The following is a 24,837-nucleotide window of genomic DNA, read 5'->3' as shown; positions in this document are numbered from 1 at the left end:
AGAATGAGTGCAAGCTAAAAGAGTTCCAAAGTTGTCTTCTCTGTCCCATAATTATGTCAGTTCAATAGAAATAAATACTCGTTTTAGCTTGACATAAGAAACGATTTGCCTAGGTGACATACGGAGCTCCTACTGCAGATACTTAAAAAACAAAAATATCAGAATTACACGAAATAATGAGTTATGGGATATCATAGCACCTTGTACATTACAGACTCAACCTGACACCTTTCTCTTGTGCACAGTTATAAAAGCAGGTTCGGCCGGACTGTGCTGGTACGTGCTCAACTGATCACTTTGCTAAGCGTTGGTGTAGGTTAACTCCAATTCTCTTATGTAAAGAGCTACCCTACAGCGATGATAGACTACGAGCAAGATCTCTCACTGGCTTAGCTACAAGTCTAACACGCAAAAAGGAGAATTCAACATCTAGTCTACTGTGTGAAGCCGCAATAATGAACCAGAGTCGGAGCTGCAGCTGTGGTGTTGGCATCAGAAAGTCGAGGGTATGAGGTTAAGCTATTTATTCCCGTCATGAGCCACAAAAAAATTTTCATTCTTAGACAGGGCAGAGGTTAATTTTTTAAGATCATGACTAACGACCCTTGCGATCTTTCTCGGATTATTCATTTTTATTGGAAGGGGGAAAACATGAAAGAAATCTGATCTCCTGCCAAGCAATGATCAGAATGAAAAAAAAAAAAAAAAGCGACTTTCACAACGAAAAAAATAATAAAAGCTTTGCAGTCTAAACTTTGCAAACGCAACAAATAACACAATGTACTAAAACATGTAAATGAGCAGCAAGCTAAACCTTTAAAGTGGTGAGAGATAGGTATGTGACACGCATACTTTCATGCAACCAACGAATTTTTCCTCCCTGAGACGACGCCTGGCCGTCATGCAGAACCTCGTGGCATTTCCCACCGTAAAGATGTAGGTCATGTGATCCTTCATGCAGCTTATGCTGCCGGACTAAGAGGGTAAAAGCACTACTTTCTCTCTCCCCTCTCCAAATCTATAATACTTTCCTTCTCAAACTATACAAAAAGGTTTTATTTATAAAATCCAAGGGCAAGAGATTCCGTACAGCTATCGGCAAAGAATATCACATAAATGACTAAATTCGGAGGGCCAAATATACAACCTCGACCGGTGCACATCAGTTTTCTACAGTGTGCAGATCCCATCACCTGTCCGATTTCAAAGTGTTATACGATTACAGATGAAATTCCAGTAATATGCAGTTTGACACTGAGTGTCAACATAATTAAAGATATTGAGGGACGAGCAGCAGTGGAAAGCTGGTTGGAGGTAACAGTAGGCCGCAGCCGGGACCCCAGGGAGCTCTGGCCCCCTCCTATTTGGGCAAGTGATGGTAGGTCACGTGATATTCTCCGCCAATCATGACCCGAGATGCGCAAGTCACGTGATCCAAATGGACCAATGGGCGAGCAGGCGAAGCGAGGGCGTAAGATGATGTTTGAGGAACGGTACAGTCAGTCCCTTGGGCGAATTGACTGCACACGCAATCCGCGTCTCTCACGCCCAATCTTTTTAGGTAAGTCCGAGACCGAGAGGATAATGTGGATTCCAACGAGTGAAACTCAGTGCAGTGGACTACCGTGAACAAGAGCCGTTGCCAAGCTTAAAAGTGTCCGCACACGTCATCAAAGCATCGTGATACCGCCGTTAATGTGACGCGTGTGTCAGTGATCATATAAGAAGTGCCTAGAAATCTACGTGTGAAAAATAATCGCCAGCCATAACTTGGTCTTAAGGTCGAGCATGCTTTGCCGTGCATTAACACCAGCAGCTCTTCATCCACACGTGTGAACAAAAGTTATGTATGAAATTCTTTTCTGATGGTTATTTCGCGATCAGATAAAAACCTGTGTTAACCATGCTGAAACTTTCTTATGAAATTCCCAAAATTTGCGGATAATTCAGCAAAAGCTTGTCCAACAGGTGAAAGCTAAATTGAATAATGATAAATGAATTCTGAAATATACTTTCTGAAAGAAGCCTCGCTGAATGCATTAAAATTATACTCTATAAACTTTCAAATTACAGTCATATGAACAGAATCTCAGTAGTAGATTACGCCTTTTTTTTTTTAACATGCTTGACAGGTTCCTCGGAAAACAGTGGAGGGTTCGTTATGACCCAAATATACTGTAGCTAACTCGTGGATTAGACAGGCCATCTAGGCTAGCGCGGCGACAGGCCTTCCTGTTGCTTACTATAATAGCATTATCAGCAAGTGAGCAAGCTGCCAGCCCGCGCCTGCCCTAGGGTATTTTGGGATCAGGTTTGCCGGCTCCAGGGATTTGAGCGGAGGGATGGAGGAAAAATGAGGAAAGGGGAGGAAGGAATGCTTTTTAGGAAACTTCATTAGCATCGCTGAGAAATATCTTTCTTTTATACGTTAAAGTGGAAATCAATAAAAGTTCAGCTAGGTCTTATAGCACTTACAAGTGGGAATTATAGCAGGTAAGGCTATGTAGGGGATTGGTTAGAAAGTAAGGTATACGTAGAGATAACACCAATCACCGTAAGAGGTATTATGAGAAAAAAAAATGGGTAAAACTATCACTAGAAAGACTGAAAAGTATAACAAAAGTAAGTCAGGTGAAGAAGGCGTACAGAGCAGATCCGCGTATGGTATAATTGGCAACAGGGAAGGGGAAGGTCTGGTTGAAACGAGCCTTTCAACTGGTTTCGTACATTCCTAAGCACCTCTCAATGGCGCGTCCAGATCATGGCCAAAGTAAAATGATCAAACCTTGAAAATATTTTAGAAAATTGAAGGAGTTGAGTTTTCATCAAGCACTTATAAATTCTGAATCTATGTTACGATCGGTTAATTATTTGAGCTTTAGACCTAACGATCGCTAGGATCAATAAGGCCATCATCAATTTTCCAATAATAACCTTCAATCGAATATGTTTGAACGCATGAATTTCCTGGAAATGCTCAAGATAATTCTTACCCCCATATACACGAGTGAGGCCTTATACTTACCATTCTTCATGAGGCCATGCTGCGATCGAAGTAGGGCTTTCCGTGTTCTGAAAAAATTGACTAGGAATGCGTGTGGATATGTGAGGTTTACCTCACCCTTGAAACGATTGCCAGGTAAATTTCAAGATGTGACAGTTATTGTGCCATGATGTTTCCCGAACGTCAGTTAAAAGACCGAATCTGATACGACATAAAACGGGTGTGTGACACGTGAAGGCGAGGGTGCTAGTTATGACAAGAGGTCAGCACAGTGGTTGGAGATTGAGGCCAAATGTTAGTATGCAAGCGGCAGGTGTGACAGGTGTTGCCTTCTAAATGGCGAGGACTGAACGTCAGTTCCGAGAAACTATTATGCCCATCAGGCCAATTTTCCGGGTCGTTTAAGGAGCCAGTAATGATATCTGTTGCCCGCAACTCAACAACGTTTACCCAAGTTCAGCTTTCATGTTACAAATGTTCCCTCCATGGCTCAATCCTCTATTCTTAAACGCTACCTAGCTAACGCGGGAAATGGACAATATATATATATATATATATATATATATATATATATATATATATATATATATATATTATATATCGTAAAACGGCGGCCAAGCTGAAACACTGTAAAAAGACGCAAAAGAGTATAGATAGCGTCGTCGAAGAACTTCCAGGTTTAAAGGAACCTACATCATTCTGCTCCCGCGAGGAACGCAGCTGCAAGAACTCCATAAACGAGATCCTAGGATTTCATAACTTAATTCAGACTTATTACTTCCTCAGGAAGATATACTTTCGACCACTAGATATATATATATATATATATATATATATATATATATATATATATATATATATATATATATATATATGTAAAGGCCTCTTTATTCACTCGGGGCATACGAAAAGAACATTTAGCATATTCATTGCGTTTTGAACTAATTCCATTGACTAACATAAAAATAGCTGTAACATTCCCAGTATCGGATGCCAGCAAAATACCTAGGATATATCAACGACAATGGAAACAGGGTTACTCCAAACCTAAGGTTAAGTCACCGTTTATGTCTAGATCACTGAAAGGAATTATAGGGTTGAGCTTAGCTCTCTCCTGGTGGGAACGATGGATGTTGCAAGATGATACAAGGCTGTTTTGAAATGAGGCATAATGCATTGCTAATTCTTAATGAGGATAAATTGACGACGTAAGAACGGGGGAAAAGAAGATGAGCACACGAGGGGTATCAGTCCTGCCCTGACACCATCCAAACCATCCCCCTCCCCACCGCTTGTGTCGGCAGTGCCCAGAATAGCTGCGGTTGGCAGGCGTGAGCCGGCACCTTTGGCACGTGTACACGCCCTACCCCCACAGCCAACACCGATCTCTCTCCCCCTCCTCCTCCTCCCCATCTGTCTTCTAATTCTCAAGTCTCGGAATTCTCGTTCCTAATTTCCACATATGTTCTTAAATAACAATAAAGGTGGAGGCACGATAATTAAAAGCCCGTTCGTTCGCATCTTAAATGAATATAAAAATGAGAAAAAATATTCATGCCATTAATGAGCACGCTACATCAAATGCCTTCTGGCAGGAGACGTGATCCGTCAAAGCACAAAACCAAAGTTAAGCTTTTGGTCGGGTACGCGAAGCTTGAAAGACTAATGGACTCCAGCCGGTAGGATGACCACAGTATAAATACCCCGGATACCGATGCCGTTCACCCGACGCTGTATCTGACTTGCACACCCACGTCGTAAACTTATATGACAACTATACTGACGCTTACAGTCATATAGAATGACGCCTCTGTCCTCTGCGTTGCTTATCGAGGTTTCTAATGATCCGAAGCGCTGGCCTGGATACCTACGTTATACTAAAAAAAAATGGTGATATATATATATATATATATATATATATATATATATATATATATATATATATATATATATATATATATATATATATTGTGTGTGTGATCTAAACATACAGAACACACACACACACGTACATATACAATGATTTAGCATCAGCAAAGGTTGGCATCAGATGGTTCGAACAGAAAAGTAAAACAAAGTCAACAAAGAAATGAAAACTGAGAACATCGAATCTGTACAGGATTGCCCAACTTGGGCCTAGAACTATAGACACTACTTGCACGGCTGAGGAACAACTTTTTAAAAGAATCACAACTGAAACATGTATGGTTGATGCAAGTCTTACTTGGTGGGGAAAATGTATATCTTAGAACCTTGTTTGGCAAGTGTCGGGTGTCAAGCGCCATTTATGGTCTGGCAGAGAGGCGCTGTTGGTGCTGGCGCGCTAACCTCCCCGTGTTGCCAACACTTCCTCCGCAAACACTTGATTATTTGAAGATTCAAAAAAAGAAAAAGAAAAAGAAAAAAAGAGCCTGGTGGTCTATTACTATGAGAGACTTGTCATTGCATCATCGAATTCGTGTGAGAGGTCAAGAACTTTCATGAAAATGCCGATTCAATTTTTTTTCTACCCACAACCAAGTGAATGAGAAACAATTGATCGGTTTAAGAGCAACATTAAATGAAACGGCACAGCTGATTCAGTTTTAGAGCAAAATTAAATGAAACGGCACAATTGATTCTGTTTAAGAGCAACATTAACTGAAACGGCACATTAATTCAGTTAACATTAAATGAAACCGCAATTGATTCAGTTTAAGGGCAAAATTAAATGAAACCGCAATTGATTCAGTTCAAGAGCAACATTAAATGAAACGGCACAATTGATTCAGTTTTAAAGCGACATTAAATGAAAAGGCACAACAGTAAATGAAACGGCATACTTGCAAAATCTTTGAAGGACACTTGCGTCCCACGACGAGAACTGGAATTGATGAAAAACGTGCGGTTATTCCATGACGTGGTAGCAGGTATACTAATATTACCCAGTTTATTACAGATATATGTGACTTTAGATAATTGTATCCTGAGATGCACTTTAGCTTTTGTATTTTGCCTTAACTGTCATAAAGTAGTTTGTTGTAGATGGAAGGTATTCATGTTTTAGTAATGTCATTATCATTGTGCAGTATAGTTTAATCATGATTCACATGATTAACCACAGATAACATTGACAGTAATGTAGATGTATCTGCAACTTTGGCTTTCACTTTAGCATAGAAATGCCTTTATAAACTTATAAGTAAGATGTAGCTATAGCAAATAGACTAGTCAAGTAAGATGTAGCTATAGCAAATAGACTAGTATTCTGAAAAGAAAACAATAATCTTAAGTGTCTATAGATAACACTTCCCATGCTTTAAAGTACTTTTAGGGTATCATTGCCACCTCATTGTTGATATTTGGGTACTGAAGTAGCTACAGTAAGCATAATACTAGAACAGTAAATACTTACTCTCATAGTTGCCACTTCGTATGTACGTATGTTGTAGATAAAACAGCTTTAGTGTTTCAGAGTTACGAACAAAAACATACACTGCAGCAGCAGCAGTAGTAGCAGCATCCATTATGGCATCAACAAGCACAAAGTTCACAACACCCAATAAAAAAAAATATATATATATGGGACTACCTCCCTAGGTACACAAACCCATACTGGCCTTGTGACGCTTAGAAAGAAAGCAAAAAACTAAACACTTTTCTCTTGTTTCCTGTGAGCGTTAACGCCATCAGGCTAGCCTACTATAGCCTCAACATTACTAGTAAGTAGACTTAGGTGACGAAGCCTCAGTGGTGGTGGTGGTTCTCCCCTCCCCCTTCCTGCTCGGTTAAGCACCCTCAACTGGCAAATGTTAACTTAAAAAGTTCTAAAGTTTCACATCACAGCATGTCTCAAATACAATTTCTCAATACTGCTCAGATCAACAGATCCACAGCTGGGTTCGAGTCTGTGGATCGACTTGCGCATCTTGATGCTAAATTTGCCAGTCGTGGTGACGTCATCTACAGTGTGGAATGACTCAAAACTAAATGAAAGTTTCATTTTATTTCATTTTGAGCATTCCGGTGTGTTTTTAGAATGTTTCCTTTATATTCCATTATCATATTTTACCTAACTACAACCATGAGTTATTTTTGATTTATCGGAATTTGAATTCACTGGGATAACATTTTTTTCTTTTTTTTTTTTTTTTTTTTTTGCCCTCAAATCTTATGATGTGCAATTCTTGTGAATTCCTTTCTTTTACCCTATCCTGGGCCACGGAAATGCTCTTCTGATGCTGAGTTGCAGAAATATATTTAAGGTCCTCCCCTAATATACAGTGAGGGAGAAAACAGACCTGTTGGAACTAATAACCATTGCTCAGAACAGCTTGTTTTGACTCTTGTATTTTGGGTTAGCTGCCTCACCAAAGGCTGGACGCGACAAATGATATTCAAGAACAGACAGTGGATAAAATTCATTGTCCTTGTCCAGTCTGTGGTGTAGAACTGCTAACTCGAAAGAAAATTTGACATTTTATATGTTGTGCATTTTGTTTATTTCTAATAATGCATAAAATAAAATCAAGAAGATAAAATGTTTAAAACATGATTCTAATCTTGATCACCTGGCAAAATCCGAGTCAGTTTTAAGGTTCGTCTTTCATGAAGTCAGCAATACAAGCCTATCCCTGAAATGTCTGGAAATATTTGCTTGTGTCCGCTCTCCCTTGTGGGCCCTTCTTGTTTTCTGTTAGCAAGCTCCACAACCCAAATGTTCATAATCCCTTTATAAGTTTGTCCATTATACATCGTTTTTGCATGACGAACCCTCTGAAATATAAACAACTTTTATATTATGTAAAATATCAATTTCTAAATTAAATATTTCACATATAAACATCGAACTCAAAATAATCCATGAAATGGTTCTGTTACTTTCAAATTTAGATAACATTAGAGAATTTCAGTTTATATATTTTACTTTTGAGTGTTGCTTATGAAAACTGTACACAATTTTCATAAGCGAACCAGTGCCAGAGTTTCTTAAAAATAATCACAATTCGCCAAGTTTTGCATTAATATAAGTCTCTCCACGACGTGGACTTACACATTAGCTATTTGTCACATCTACCTCTGGTTTTTTTTTTATCTTAACATTCTTTTTACGATTTATTTCGACAAGCTATGATTTTATAATTTGACTAACACCATCATCTCTCTCTCTCATTTCCAGTTCCTAAAAAACCCCCCCACCTTCCACAACCATGTCTTCTGATGAGGAGGAGTACAGGTAAGCTGCACCCTGAAACATTACGAAACACCCAAATGACATACGTACATAGTGCCGGTGTTCAGCTTTGGCATTCCATTCTGACCGACATGACTGCGACAATAACTTGACGGTAGCATTTTGGGATATCAGGGACAAGAACCAGTAAATATGATAGAAAAAAAAAAAAAACTCAGGCAGCATTGATTATACAGAGATGAGAACTCAGTCTAGAACCACGTTTATACTAGAACAGGGAGGCCAAGGACCCTCGTCCACTCTTCGGTAGAGGATTTCAAGTACACTCATTAAATACTGGAGTAAGCACTCACAAAAACAGACTTTTTTAAACTAAAGTAGAAAATTCACTCAGCCTAGCCTAGCTACGTCATATGCACCCCCCCCCCCCCCCTCACAAACCAAGTGACAGTATTCACAACACAGGCAAAGCAGATGTTATTAAACATGGGATGGTGAGAGTTGGCGGGGATTTTTGATACAGGACGTCAACAGGATTTTCCAGATATTTGAGGCTTTAAGAACCTGACATGATTAGGATGACAAGAATTAATTCGGCATGAATTCACTACTATGCAGTGAAAATTACTAGCATTTTCTGAATACCACACTTAGTCCAGTCTAATCTATATGAAGCCAATAACACAGTTTTAAATCATACTCTGGTTACATGTGTTAGTAACAGCAGGTATCATTATATAGACGAGTTGTGACGAAATCTAGATACCCACTGTTTATTGATAAGGATGATTTACACAATTATGTCGTAGGTGACTGTACACAGACAAACACATACGAACCACGGTGGTTAGCAAGCTTGGAGATGTAGAAGAGGTGGCCACTATGAGAAGTAGAAAAAGATAAGTAAGAAATCCACATCAGGGATCTACAGCAATGCGTGGATCCAGCTTTCTTCCTTTAGGTGAAAAAAAAAAAAAAGCAAATCGACGAGTTGGTGTATGTGCACGGAAAATGTAAATATATATATACTAATAATCTCATTTTCTCCCCCAAATAACAGTTCAGAAGAGGAAGGAGACACCATGGCAGACGAGGTACAAAGATGTTCCATATTAAACATTAACATTTTTTTTTTCATTTAACACTCACAATGCTAATAACGTTAAGGTGACCAGCCGACACTGGCTGGCAGTAGGTTAGATCCACTGTACTTGCCTTCCACGTGACCAGCACAGACGATGCAATATACGGTAGGTACATGGTCGTGTTCCGGGCCAACTTTACCACCCCTCACAGACTCTGCCTCGTACTGCGCCTTTATTCACCTGTCACACGAACATTCAAAGATAAAAAGTGTACAAGAAAACATGAAGTAAGATGTGTGGCAAGGCTACATATGATAACTGAGCCTAGGATGGCAAGGCTACATATGATGACTGAGCCTAGGATGGCAAGGCTACATATGATAACTGAGCCTAGGATGGCAAGGCTACATATGATGACTGAGCCTACAATGGCAAGGCTACATATGATAACTGAGCCTAGGATGGCAAGACTACATATGATAACAGCCTAGAATGGCAAGGCTACATATGATGACTGAGCCTAGAATGGCAAGGCTACATATGATAACTGAGCCTAGGATGGCAAGGCTACATATGATAACTGAGCCTAGGATGGTTCCAGCCTGGATGGGAGGTTGCCGGTGCGATCACCCCTGGGAAAACATCAAGGAGGGAAACATTACCAACCTTCTTCATTCACTTCAACGGGACTTTTATTTGCTGGAGACTCTGAAGACACGTTAAGCACGGGAATAAAAGAACTCGGTGACTTCAACAACGTTTAAAAGATAGCCAAACCGCTTCGTTTCTGACATACTGAAGGATCGGAAATCAAACCGCTTCGTTTCTGACATACTGAAGGATCGGAAATCAAACCGCTTCGTTTCTGACATTGCAAGTTTCTGATCCTAGTCAACACACCTATGACAGCACCAAGTTCATCAACAATTCAGAAGTCATTCTTTATTATTTATGAGACTGAGGGAAAGGGGATACATATCACACTTCTGGCCTCTCGGTCATGTTGCCTTCCACTGTGTTTTCCCCGGGGTTGAGCAAGGCACGAACGTCCCGTGATGGATCATCCTATAAAACACAACACTCCCAGCTAGCGGTACAGTGTTCCTCTAGTGGACCAGTCGCCAGACAGGTGTAAGTAGGTGTGCGGGCGTTCCTGTGGGGTAAGTGGATGGGTCGCTCTTGGGAGGACCTGACGGCCAGGAAGCGACTGCAACACCTACTCCCATGGTTCCGCCCTGTGTGTTACCCATCAAGTCATGCCCCTCACCCTACTACTTATTAGCACGTCACTACTTTGGAGGGTGATTTTTTTTTCTTTATATATATATATATATATATATATATATATATAGGAAAAGATCACATTCTCTTTTTTTGCGCGTGATCCAGTATATTCCTACGAGTCCACGGGAAAATGAAATACGATATCTTCCCAAGTGCACTTTCGTGTAATAATCACATCATCAGGGGAAACACAGGAGAGAAATATAAGTCAGTTGATATGCAACGAAGAAACGTAGCTATGGACTCATAGGAATATATATATATATATATATATATATATATATATATATATATATATATATATATATATATATATATATATATATCAACCTCCCACACTAGTGTTTTTGCAAGATACTGCGAGTAATTTTCACAATCCTAGTAATACTTTTCAGTGTAGTAATGAAATAACAACAGTTGGATACCTTACCTCTGCCAAGCAGCGCTAGATTTACGCTAACCTGAATTAGGAAATATTAGGGTAACCGATTCCTTATTTCCTTTGTTTATTTTTTTCTTTATATTTTGTTAGTTTTTTCTTACACAGAAGGCGAGCGCTCCATTTCCTTCTAGATATTATAATCCTGTATGAAACTTACCGAATGTTTGAGACTCTTTCGGTTTACACTGGATAGCCACACAATATTCATTTAGCACTTATACACGGTGTTATTCTACACACCAGATGCACATTCACCAATGAGTGTGTAGGCAGAAAAAAAAAATCTACAATATATCATCAGTGCAACCACATATACACGTGCAATTTGATAGATTATCTATTTTAAGTTTATAACTCGTTTTAGGTGCTTTATATATGGGTAACAACATTTTAGCGGCCAACGAGTAGGATGAACCTCAGGCAGCAAGCAATAGCGCTATTTTATTTTACGCAGATTCCTAGCCTGTGCCTCCCCACTGCACAATAAATCAACATGAGTCTCTGTCTACTAACACGTCTTGATGGTGGTCAAGATACAATAGGTAAGAGTTAAGAGCTGAAGCTATCTTATCGCCAGATCGGGAATCGAAATCGTCCGACCTCTCCGATTCCAAGACTCATATTAATCTATTCGTGCAGTGCGACATTCCAACTGTGTTCAGCAATATTTTATTTACAGATAAGAACATAAATGTTGCCATAAATGTCAGCATGTACATTGTACAGAGGGATAAATCCTTTTCCTGTAATCATTCACCAAATACCAATAAGAATGCCCTAGTCTCATTAGCAATGCCCAGGTTACGGCAACATTTTACGTCTTAATGATTTTGCTTCCCACGTGGAAACCATAATGCTCAATTACTTTTCGAAACCAAAAATGCTGAGACTTGCAAGAGCCAGTCAGGATGACGGTACAAGAATAACATAAATCTGTTGCACTTCGTCAGTACTCAGCTGAGAAGAGAACCCAATATGGGGGCAGGTCCTTTTCAAACTCTTCAAACCGTTAGATGTGGTTCTCGCAAGCTCTTGGCTTCGTGGTTTTCAAATCGTCTCACAACCAAGCCTATCACACCGGCTACCCTTTCCTTGCGTGGTCTTGTCTTGGTCCTCGTGCTTTATGATTCAAATCAAGAAATTGCAAGCTCTTGCTGTTGACACCTTACCTTCCTTCCTAATAACGCAAGACTTTGCAAATCAAGTTTGGTGTCATGTGTTTAAACTAGCTTGAACGTTGTTTACATCATTAAAAGCACGAGAAAGACAAGACCGCTGATCTTTACCGACAACAGTCCAACACCAGCGCCGTCCAAGGTCTTGTTGGAGACCCTTGGGAGGGTGAATGGAGTAAAGCTCCTGCTTGAAGGACTCGTTTTAAGTCATATATTTTTGCACTCTGGACGGATTGTTACTTACCTTTACACTTACAACATCTGGTGTTTCTTGGGTCTGTTCGTAAATGACCCATTCGTGGAACACCAGATGGGTTTGTACCGGTTAGTAACATGACGTCATGAGAGCACTGCTTGACTTAAAGCCCCTCCTGTAGAAGGGCTACGGACGTGTTGCTGTGACTGTGATGAGTTTATATATATATGCAAGGGGATGATGATACGCTGATGCATGTTGGAAGCTAATCTGGAATGTTGTGATGGTTCTCGCAGCAGTGAGGAGGAAACTTCTGACGAGGACGAGGAGGAAGACGAGGAGGCCGTAAGTTGTTGAAGTCACTAACCCACTAACACCACTCACTAGATGGGCCTCACCCAAGTCAATGCCGGGGCCTATGACGCTCCTCCTAGGGCATGGCTCGGGGACACGGCCGCCGTTCGCCAGCTGCTAACTGTACTATATTTCAACTTTTAATACTTTAATATCTGAACAATAAGTGTTTCCAGTGACTTTCTTTTTCTCACTATATATATTTTCAAAATGAGAGTAGCCCTTGTTTATATGTCTTACACATACACAGGGTAACTCCACTTTGCTACTAACAGATTAGCATTTAACCATGAAGTCTACCACAGATGAATGAGTTAATCGCTATGTGGAAAATCAAATTCCAACGCATCGGCGTAAAACTGCAGCGAACGACGGTACCGTGGTCCCCTACAAGGCTGACGACTCCCTTTGGAGTTAGCGCGAGAGCGAACATCATCAGCCTATCATCCGTTCACATCAAAATGATCAAATGTCTTTATTTTCTAATTCTCCGGAGCAGCGGATTCAATCCATGCATTTCTTTGGCTTCACAAGAAGATTAATTTGCATTTTCATGTCTGGAGGAGGGTCGTGGCGATCCGGAATTTTGTCTGTTCAAAACTATAACCTGAAGCTAAAATATAGTTTTATATAAGTATACATATGTGTATATATGTCAATATATGCATAAGAAGAAAGTTACGATAAAGTAGATTTTTGCATTCTGAAATTATTCAACTTGACAGTTATGTTCCATTCCAAGCCAAGTAGTTTATAACAGGTTCCTGTTAATGGTAATAACCAGTTTTATATATTACAGGAAGTTATCACATGAGATGAACCATGGTAACTGTATGACAGTAGAAGTAGCCTGAAACAGACATTTAAAAAGTAGAGGTAGACGTAGATTTTAGCAATCTTGTCAGTGGCATTTTGCCCTATTAGATTTCTGACGACAATAATTTTTCTAGCAACTTGCTCTTAGTATCTTTTTTTTTTTTTTGCAAATATATTTATATATATCTTAAATTAGCGGTTCTTTACAGCAGGCCGCTCTTCCCTTGTCCCGTCTCACTACTTGTCATGCACATCCAGAGTGTCGACCATTCCCCACCGTCATGCCGGTTTCCTGACAAACTCAAGCTCCGATGTGTACACTGATATGAACGTGTTGGTCTATTTATGAAAATTAATTAATGTTTCATCATAAGTGGAAAAAAAAAGAAGAAATATCTAGTCCACATTTAGTTCAAATTTTCGACTTATTTTCCCGTCAGTCTCGACAGTATATATATATATATATTATCAAGAACACCTGTACTCACCAGTCGCTTTCAAGTTTTTTTTCTCTCCATTAGAACGAAGAAAATCTTGTCTCAATATTCGGTCTTCCCCGGAGTAATTCAAATGGGATGATGCCACGTCAATTTCGGATGAAAAATATTTGACGGAAATTCTTTTTTTCTCATTAAATCTTTTATTTGATGGATGAATTTCAATTTTTGTTAACCTACGACATTTGAACGTTTCCAAGCAGTCACAGTTACATGATCAGTTACATGCTAGTTTAACATATATTTCTTTATATTATAATCCCATTCTCACCCAAAATTTTTAATAACTATTTATCTTTTATTTTCACCATTGAAAGTATTTTCTTTTTTGTTTTTCTAATGTCAATATTTCAAATTTAACCCCCCCCCTAAACTACAACATTTCAAGTTTAACCCCCCTAAACCGTTTTCTGTTTATGATTTTATCTTTTTTTAACTTCACGAAGTTCGTTTGACTGGTGGCAAGTTACTCGGTATAACATTTCCCGTGTGACAGAAACATTCGCCAGCAAATGTTTCTGGATCGCAGTTAACACCCAGCAAATGACCCAGAGACAAAGTCATATGTTTCCCGTGTTACCATTATTAATGTGTGGGCACCAGAACCCTACAGAAAAGGAGTTCGACCCTTCGCTTGATCCTGTCAGTTACTTCACCGTCTTGTGTGTCCAAGTCTGACCTGTGACGACCTCCTGCAAGACAAATATGCGACTCAAGTCTGGCTGTCTGGTAACATCGATGAATCAAATGTGTGTGTGTGTGTGTGTGTGTGTAAGCAACACTAATTAGTCAATTAAACATTTGGAGACGCACACACAAGCGCACATAGAAAAATATGCAAGCAAACACAACACGTACATATACATTTACAGATACACAATTACACAATCACATAGAACAAGTATATACATAATTAACTGATGAGTTAAAAGAGCAAGCCAGAAGCATTATATATATATATATATATATATATATATATATATATATATATATATATATATATATATATATATATATATTCTGAATGGGTGAACGATCAGCGAATGTTCTACTCTTTTCAAAACAAGACACAGACGATGTTGCCGATGTGTATGTGTTGGTGAACATATTCATTATGTATCTGTACATGAGTTTACGTGTTCCTGTATGTGAAGGCGTCAAATTTGTCAGTGTATATGCGCGTCCAAAGATCTGTCTGTGCGCGCGTCTACACCTGGTGGTCTGCGGACGCCTCGCGTCGTCGCCGGTCTGAGCGCGCGCGAGCGTCTGTGTGTTCTTGCATACCCTGTTTGCCGTTTGTCCGTTACTCTCTGTCTGTGCCGGCATGCGTTGGCGTGTGTGGACAGGGCGAGGCTGCTGCAAGTAACCGCCCCTGCCAGACACACCCTCTCACACCACCCCCACCATCTCTTTCTCCACAGAAGGCAAAGGCGCTCGAGGTACTAGCTAGACAACGCGCTTTGGAAGTATGTCATGAGTGTCTCCTACTAACTGCATGCGGGGAAAACTGGCTATACATGTTCAATACTCTCTGAAGTATCTCCCATATGGTCATATGTTGATATATATATATTTTACCTCACGATCAATGACGTTCATGATTAACAGAAGTAAATTCACGTGTCAAGTGGTGATATACATATATTCATGAATATGAGAGTTGGTAAACAGTCAATTCTCAGACGCTGAAGGATTTTTAACCCAGCCAAGCCAGGAATATCAGATCCGAGGACCGCCTCTCCTGCCCCCACGTTGAAGTCACGTGACGTCACACTGAGGTCATGTGACTCCACGTGAGGTCATGGCCGTCCTGCCAGCACCCCCGAGTTTTGGTAACCGGCAGGTTGCCCGCCTCGTTACTGGGCGTGGCACCTGCTCACCACGCTACACACCCACCCACGCCCATCGTGTCCTCGCCACCACTCCCGGCCCGCCTCATCCCTCGGCTGATTCCTTCTGTGATGTTATTATCTCAGGACCTGTGCCACGCAACAAGCATAACACCCGTGCCAGGGAACGAGCATAACAATATCAATCAGCTGACCTGCAGGCGATGTTATTATCTCAAACCTGTGCCAGGGAGCGAGCATAACACCATCATCGTTCAGCTGATCACCGCAGGTTGTCATTATCTCGACCTCCCCGCCCAGGAGCGAGCATAACGCAACTCTAGATCAGCTGTGGCAGACAATGCTAACCATACTAGGATGACGGTGGTGATGTCCGGGATGGCCAGGGAGGCGCAATGTGCCGTGTGGCCCGGGCCACATCCCTCCAACCCTAGCGGCCCGCGAGCGATGGGCGGCTACGGGGCACCACCTACCACTCACCACCCCCTTTTACATCTGTCCTATCCTAGCACTTGTTGCATTTGAGAATACAGTCGCCATTCTCAGTTTTTAGCATCGTTCCTCTGAAGGACAATGCTAAGACGCCTTCCACGATTGTCTGTCAACATTCTCAGTGTATTTACAAACTGCCTCTTCACTGATCCTCCTAAATACTGATTTTTGTTGTCAATTTTATGTTAAAATCCCACAATAATTATACCATTTTCTTTTTTTATTTCCTCTCCCGTATTCCGTCACCTTGTATATACAGAGAGAGACCCCACCAGGTTCAACTCCTGACGGGAACCTTCCAAAGGGCCATAATCACTATTTCCAGGCCCAACTCATAAGACCCAGAGGTCAACGGCGGTGAGTTGGTCAGCCCCTCGGCCCTCCGTCAGTGTGGGGGGCTGTGTCGAGGTCACCAGAGGTCGACGTCACACCAGCCCCTCTCACTCGCAGGGGCACAGGAGGTCAGAGCGCCACCGTCACACGGTCAGTTGGAAAGTTCACTCTGTACACATAAATTTTGGCCTCTCGTTCATCACAGCCTTCAACCAAATCCAAAATAAATGACCAAAAAAAAAAAGAATATATAGCACTGACAGAAGTCCAATTTTCTCTTGTTTGTTTTCAGTCAAAATTTTATCATGAAGACCAGAATTGTCCTCAATGTTTTTTCTTTTGATCTTTACATAAGGTGAAAGAATTGCAATAGATAAACATATGGATTTTTTCCTCCCCCTTGAACATGTATGTTCAAAGTAAATGATATATAATACAATATAAGAGATCACATTCATGTCAAAATTCTGCCGCATTATATTCTTGGTTCAGGAATCCATTATCTCAGCAGTGTTACTGTAAATTTCATGCAAGTATCTTACTGATCATTGGATTAATCAGCTCTATATCTCGGTGATGAATCTACAAGAAATCAAAATATAAAAATTCCGCTCTTGTATTTAAAAACACTAAGTATGGTTGTTCTATAGGAGAGTGATACAAGAAGTAAGGAATAGATCGACCTGGACCAAACTGTACAGTGAACGGTGGCGTTCTGAAGTACACTTAACACTTTTCACCTTAGTCTAGTATCCTAAAAACCTTAATGGATTACGAAAAAAAAACTTTGTTTCTTTCTGCACGGTTTTATTTCCCGGTTTTTGTTTTCCCTGATAATTTTCACCCCTCCCCCTCCCTCAAAAAAAAAGAAAAAAAATCCCTCTCTTACCCTATTTTTTAAGTTGTTAACCCTCGAATGCAATAACTGTTATAATGTCAACATCACTAATTCTTTTATTTACCGTTTCTTTTATTTTCAATTTATTTTACAAAACCTCCCCCTTCCCCCAGATACATTTATAGACACCATGTACAAAATAGTTTTTTTTACTGAAGACCATTCAAGTCATTCCCCAAGTCGTCCAGCAGACAGAGACAAATGTACTTGCATCTTTACAGATATAGTTTCTCGTTAGAGGCCGGTACACACAGCAGAACTAATAACTAAGCCAAAATAAAAGTAGAGAAAAAGTATATATATAAAATTCAGATTCATTCTCAAATTTCAAAGAACTTTTGTTCAGTTAAAGTTTAAATATTTCTTTTAACTGATTTGTAATAATATTCCTCAAAAGGACTGCTACAAGTTCAATGTTTGGTATATCAGATATCAGTCCCCCGGTAGAGTGTAAGATAATCAGTCGGGGCCTAAGCCCCCTGCCCTTATTTCCCCGCCACCACGACCAGCCACTGACTCCCTTAGACGCTCCGCAGGAAGCCAAGAGGAAGCAAGATGAAATCGACAGGAGGAAGGCTGAGGTGCGCAAGCGCCTGGAGGAGCAGAGTCAGAAGAAGCAGAAGAAGGGCTTCATGACTCCCGAGCGTAAGAAGAAGCTCAGGGTGAGTTGTGTCGAATGTTCACAGGCTCCCAGTGTCACTCTGTATATCTGAAATAATGTATTACATAAAACCACCTTGGCCAACACACACAGAGTAACAATCTTTTTCTTCTTCTAAAGATTAAGAGGCTTTAGCTGAAAGACTTGATATATTCATTCCTTTAACATTTACGGATCATTCGACCATGTATAAATTTGAGGGTATCTAAGCTGCTCAATATAACATGCAGGCTCGAGGATGACCTCTACTTGATCTACTAACTTCCTCCCCCAAACAGCTGCTCCTCCGTAAGAAAGCCGCTGAGGAACTGAAGAAGGAACAGGAGAGGAAGGCTGCTGAGAGGCGCAAGATCATTGACCAACGCTGTGGCCAGCCCAAGAACCTCGATGGTGCAAATGAAGGTATAGTGAGGCAGACGGTGAGAGTCGGGAGGGAGGGAGGGCAGGGGGAGGAGGAAGGTCGCTCGCCAGCCACGACCCGAGACAAGGGACAAGAATGTTCTCATGGTTAGAAAGAAGAGGAGTAGGGAGAGGAGTAAGGATACCGAGTGAATGTGGGAGATAGATTGCCGGACCTCCGAAATCACGAATGCCAAAGGGAAACTGGGTCTCGACTGAGGAGAAGGGACGGAAGAGAATGTATGAAGAATTAATGTTAGGAAGAATATGGTGGATACGTGGGCGAGGGGGAAAGACGAAAGAAAAGGAGAAAAATAGATGATAGAAGGGACATGGTCGGAGTAGAAGGAAAACCGGGTAAATACCTAGCGAGGGTTCAAGTGTAAAGCATCACAGAATGAGAGGGGTAGTATGTGGGAGTGGCCAGAGCTGCCGTCCGCTGGGTCCCCGACTATGCTAGTGGTGAGAACCGGATCGGTTGGTTCAATCTCGCCCGGAGACGCAACCACCCCTACCACGGGGAAAGTGCGGTAACCTGATTCTAACTTGCGAAAGGTATAAACTCACAGAGAATGAAGGCCATATGGGATATCATTCTGGATGAGCGAAAGGTATAAGCCCACAGAGAATGAAGGCCATACTGGATATCATACTGGATGATTGGCGCGACGAGGGGAGAACAGACGTAGAGGAGGACTGAGGCGGCGGTATAGTTATGACTCGCAGGAGGGAAATATATTTATATTCCCGAGGAAAAGACTGGTGCAGACTGAGGGAAGGTAGACAGAGCGGAGCAGGTACACACATGTTAGGGGGAAATAACAAAGTGAAGTGTGATGGGAATAAGACGAGTAGGATGAGGACTATGGAAAATATTTTTTTATACAGAGGAATACGGGATGTGGGAAGAAATGGGAGATGTCAATGAGCCAGAAGTACTATACGTCAGAGGAAAAATGTAAACACAATGTTGGGAGGTTAGACAGACAGATGGGAATGAGTGGTGATGAATTTGATGAAAAAATATATTACCTGGAGGTGGGGCATGAGGATGAGAGTACAGTCAGTAGCAGAGGAGATTGGGAACTGTGTAGGCGAAACTCTATATATGAGGCCGATATGTAGTTATCTAACTGTGGCAGAGGACAGCATGGGTATCCGGGGAGGGTAACGTAGGCTATCTATCTTTAATGCAAATGTAAACTTCTTTCCCCTCAAGACAGGTTCCTGTGCAGCATCTGGACGTCTATGGGAGCAGCTATGTGTTGTATTCTATGTGTAGTAACGTAGTAGGTAGCTCATGTGTAGCCTCGTAGATGAGACACATACGAACACGTTACCTCACACCCTGGAACAAGTACACCCGACAGTCACAGTGGTTGAGGGTGGTTATGACGATCTCACACCAATGAAGGACACACGACTCCATCTCTCTGATAACTTTTAACAACAACTTTAGCCCACACCGGGGAAGAACTGACACACTTAAAGTCATCAGTAATGGTCACTATAACTGAACGTATGTTACACGTACGCGAGATATATATAGAAATACATATCCTACCTCACGGCTGGCTCAGTCTCCCAACAAGTTGTTTACTGAGACAAAAATGAAAGAAAAAAATAACGATCAGTCAAATGATCAAAGTTACAATGAAAAGAGTCTTCAGTGCTGGACGACCATATCTCCGGCTGGCTTGTGTTCTGGCGCTCTGCAAGCGACACCAAAGCCTCGCCAACATAAACACACTGTCGATTTTTAACCAATGAATCTTTTTTTTTTTTGCTTTTTTTTTTTGTTTTTCAGATGGAGTTCTGAGCCCAAACAGCTCGAGTAAGATAATGAGTCCTCCCAGTCTCCACAAACCACTCAAAAAAGTTATCACAACCTTCATCACAGTGTTGAAAACATTGCAAATAAGTTCCAAATTGAAATTTCCAAAAAAAGATAAAAAGAAAGTTTTTGCCATCAAACAAGTCCTGATTGTCTCATTCAGATGACTATAAGAACATGTCTTTCACTCAACTGATACAATTTTTTTTTTCACATCAGTAATTTTCGATGACACCTCAACCAAAAGAAACACGATGCACACTTCTCCGATGTCACTTACTCCTTTCTCTTTCTTTTTGAGCCTCATGGAAGTTGCCTCTATAAGAGAAAGCAGCCAGATGTTGAAAATGCCAACTTAACTCTCCCTCAACAGACACACTGCGCGCTATTATTAAAGAATACTACAGTCACGTCGCTGAGATAGAGAGTGGAAAATATGATGTCGAGCTGGAAATCATGAGGAAGGACTACGAGGTTTGTATGGTTGACTGCCCCCAGCAATTACCCTCCGCCAACCACCCTCCACCAAAACAACCGGTGTCTATACCTCTCCCAACCAGCTCTTACGTCGTATGGTTGGATGGTTGGTCGTGAGGGAAAAGGGGGGGATTGATATGAATGTTACCATCACCAACCTTCATTCAATCTTGGATCCACTTGTAACGCCGAATGCTATTTTTTTTTCTTTTTCACTTTTGTTGACATTTTTTCTTTTTTTTTTTTCTTTTTAATGATTTTTTTTTTTTCTCCGTTTGTAACCCGACTGCTGAACGATGACCGTGTCACTCACCGTGTGAGATTTGCGAGTGCAGTTCTCTCTCTCTCTTGCCTTAGTAGCTATGTACTACAGATGTCATGTTTCTGATTATTTTTTGGCCTAATTTTTTTAGTTCGAGTGATCCAATTAGCGGAGAAGCTATTTTTTTTTTGTATTTAACGTTTTTCCTCAGGCCCTGCATTCACTCCACCCCGCACTGGACATCAAAACTCCAACATGTTTGTTTAGCACGAACTCTATGTGTGTGTGCGTGTGTGTGTGTGTCCGTCCCTCTATGTGTTTGCAGAGACCGCCGCGTCGGAGGTGTTTGAAGAAACGTCTTTATGTTCTCATCATTCCATTAAGAAACGGGGGATTTCGCCCTAATTTTATTTTTATTTTCTGTTTATAGCTGAGCTTCAAAAACTGTGTAGGGAATTCCATAACCGCATTGAAGGCCTTGAGGGTGACAAATGGGATCTGGAGCACCAGATCAAAATGAAGGACTATCAGGTAACAGCGGCCCCTGGGCGGGCCGGCACGCTGCCTTGCTCGCTAGTGCACGGCCGGCTGCAGGCTGGCTGGCTGGCTGTAGGGTGTCGCTGGTCTCCTGCGGCCACGCTATAGTAGTAGCTCTCGGCCTACTGTCCAAGGGCATTACCTCAGCCAGTGTCCTGTAGTAATTCTCTTCCCTTGCAGGCTGTTTCTTATGGAGGGCCTCACTTCATCCATATCTATAGTCTAAATCATTCTGAGAGATTAGCCCTTTCATGATATCACCCAGAAATCATCGTTATTACTGGTAGCTACCCATTAGTTATGGCTAAATTTCAATTCGATATTCATATGTATGTATGTTTTACCTGTTGTACTGCTTTCATTTTCTCCCGAGAGCCTCCTGGCTCGTACTTGTCATACCTTAACGAGACATTCTATTATAGACACACTTAGGGAAATCTGCAAGGAATACCACGAGCGTTTGTTCCTTTGCGAGTCCCAGAAATGGGATCTTGAGTATGAGGTTCGCAGGAGAGATTACGAGGTACAGTGGCCCGACCTCCTACACCAGTCGGGAGTGCTAGTAGTACTGTGTGACTACTGCGGCTTGACCAGCCCTGGATAATGTTACGTCCCTCCACCCCACGTCCGTCGCCGCCGCCGCCGCCGCCTCCCAAGCCCGCCCGCGCCCGACGCAAGTCACTGCCGAGCTTACAATACCTCGCTCTAGACCCAACAGTCACTCCTTATACCTACTCAGTTTGGCTCACTTTTCCTCACACGTGACACAATGTTGCCAACACGCTACTGTTACCTTGCTGTAGCTGCCGGGTAGAATGGCGTAGTGAGGAGTGCAGTAGAGGGTAGCGTAGACCCCCGGCAATGGCATGACCTGTATGAAGTGCTCTCTTATCGGACGCAAGGGTTGACCACCACAATTTGCTGCTCCTCCTGCTGCTGCTACTGCTTTTGTTGTCGTCGGGCCGGCAAGGGTGCCACAGGGGTGCACGGACCCCCCTCTCACCAGCAGCCTCACCGTCCCGACACACCAAAGCTTGGTACACTCACGCTTGTAAACATGGAACCAATCAGTTCGCTGTCCTGAACGTTGCTGTCTGACGTACGGTGGCGCGAGTGATTGGTCGTGTGCACTCGTCCAGTGTACAGTGCAGCTTGGCGTGCACACTGTGGCCAGTACAGGGTCCCGGTGTGCACCGAACAGTGGCTGTACAGTGGAGCGGTGTACGTATGATTTACAGGCTGGATGTGTGGCTTCCTCCCAGTGTTGACACCCTCACCCTGAGCGCTTGCGTGTGACCACTATATCTCTCTCCTTCTCTCCCTCTTGTGTTCTGCTTCTTAGTTCCTCTCACGTGTGCTTATCATTAACTCCACCGGACGGAATGCTGTCGTAGCTGCTGCCTTGACTGTCCTGTGTTAGAGAGATGCCTCATCTTCCATGGCAAGTTTCTTCTATAATTTTTTTTTCCTAAAATTTTCTAAAATCCGCTGTACATTTTTTTTTTAAATTCTAGTTTTCTATGTATTTTTTCCTAGACACTAAAAAACATTCACTGTTACTAGATACAAAGTCCCACAAGTTGATGGTGGTATAATCTGTGAGAATAGAGTGTGGTCACGGCGAGGGTTAGGGTGGGCGTGGCCTCGGGAACCTAACCGCCCGCCCCGCCTCCGCCCTGGGGGCGGCCTACTCCTGACCCCACACTCACGTGGTGAGGCTCCTCCCAGGGGCCCGGTGTGGCCTCACCACCACGGAACACAGAGGCGGTGTGCGTGTAGATCTGTGTGTCCCGTGGTCTTTGGGACGAACAAAGCTTCCCTAGAGGGAAACACACATGGCGCACGGTTCTCTCTAGAAAAGAGGCATCAATTCTCTTGTTTTTTTTTTTCATTTAATTTCATTTAACTAACTTACCAATGCTTGGCGCAAACAGTATAATTGCAGTTTCTATAAGTATCTTCGTTTTGCTTCCCATTTTCTTGTTATTTGTCCAGGGCTGGCCAAACCGTTTGTTGAGCTTAATGAACCAAAACAAAACAAAAAAAAAAAAGTTAGCTGTGGAGGGCATTACTAATTCCCACAACCTCCAGTGTATAGCTAAAGTCCTTAGGTGTAGGACGAGCCTTCGGAAATGGGCTCCAAGCCTTCTCCCCGCTTCCTAACCGGACCACACGTAACCACTGCATGCCAAAATACCCCAACTAGCGGGAGGGAGTCCCCCGCTGCCCCCTGGGGCGCCGGGGGGCACCTCTTGAGCCCCCGTTTAACCTCTTATTAGCGTGACCTTACCTGACCTGGCCCCGTGTGAGCCCCTACCCCCGCAGTCCCCAGGGCAGCACGTGGCCCGCTGAGGTCAACCCAGCATCCCATGTATGGCACTTCATACTGCGCATCCGCCAAAGGCCGACTTTCATTTTTTCACTTTCAAGCATTACCCTCTTTCTTCGTTTTTTCTATCTATAGATTTTCCTCACCTGCATTTTTTATTTTTGAATGACATTTGATTGCATTTATTTTGCAAAACCTCTTTTTTTGCTGACCTTTACCTCCGGTATGGGCACATCAGTATATATATATATATATACATATATATATACTTTTTTTTTTTACCATTATCCTACCTGTTCCGTAATGGAAGTCGTGTAAGATATTCACCTCCAACCAGACAACAGGTAAAATATACAGACAAAAAGGAAGTGCCATACACTGTTGAATTCCTCCATAGAAGCAGGCCTGGGTATCGTTAGCTCTTGTGCCAGCCTAGGAACTGTTTGGTTTTTGCCTCCCTGGGGACTTGTGTCCGGACCAGCAGACGACACATGCCGTGTTCATACTTGATACCGCCCAGCATCATCCCCACAGATGGCTCGCAATGAACCTCCCCTCCTCCCCCCCATATTCAAATTTGGAGTCAGAGAATAATATTAATAATGATAAAAGAGGAACAGTTACCTACAAATAGGGCTATTAAGGTAATGGAGCAGCGGCCACTCAAATCCCAGTGCTCTTATCTCTTATGGACACGGTGATGAGGAAAAGCCATCCGCTCCTTCCTCGGCCGCTGTTG

At 42.1% G+C, this 24,837-nt stretch overlaps 1 protein-coding gene and 1 long non-coding RNA gene across 19 annotated transcripts in view; one reads left to right on the top strand and one right to left on the bottom strand.

Moving 5' to 3' along the window:
* The window catches only part of LOC139758180 (uncharacterized), a 149,126-nt gene that overhangs the window by 65,123 nt on the left and 59,166 nt on the right, over positions 1-24,837 (bottom strand). The window lies entirely within an intron of this gene.
* wupA (wings up A) overlaps positions 1,440-24,837 on the top strand; it is a 38,172-nt gene continuing 14,774 nt past the window's right edge. For 2 of the 18 annotated variants that reach the window (XM_071679227.1, XM_071679184.1), the window contains exons 1-7: positions 1,467-1,561; positions 8,163-8,219; positions 12,656-12,704; positions 15,448-15,492; positions 18,136-18,261; positions 18,539-18,662; positions 22,192-22,292. In XM_071679227.1, the coding sequence (XP_071535328.1) occupies positions 8,194-8,219; positions 12,656-12,704; positions 15,448-15,492; positions 18,136-18,261; positions 18,539-18,662; positions 22,192-22,292 (471 nt within the window). In that variant the 5' untranslated portion in view covers positions 1,467-1,561; positions 8,163-8,193. Of the gene's footprint in view, positions 1,562-8,162; positions 8,220-9,237; positions 9,272-12,655; positions 12,705-15,447; positions 15,493-18,135; positions 18,262-18,538; positions 18,663-20,866; positions 20,968-21,662; positions 21,764-22,191; positions 22,293-24,837 lie in introns of all 18 variants that reach the window. The other 16 variants (XM_071679314.1, XM_071679177.1, XM_071679208.1 and 13 more) reach the window with 14 other exon arrangements.

Source organism: Panulirus ornatus, chromosome 2, assembly GCF_036320965.1.
Source record: "Panulirus ornatus isolate Po-2019 chromosome 2, ASM3632096v1, whole genome shotgun sequence".
In the NCBI taxonomy this organism is placed as follows: Eukaryota; Metazoa; Arthropoda; class Malacostraca; order Decapoda; family Palinuridae; genus Panulirus; species Panulirus ornatus.
This window is presented reverse-complemented; position numbering and strand designations above follow the sequence as displayed.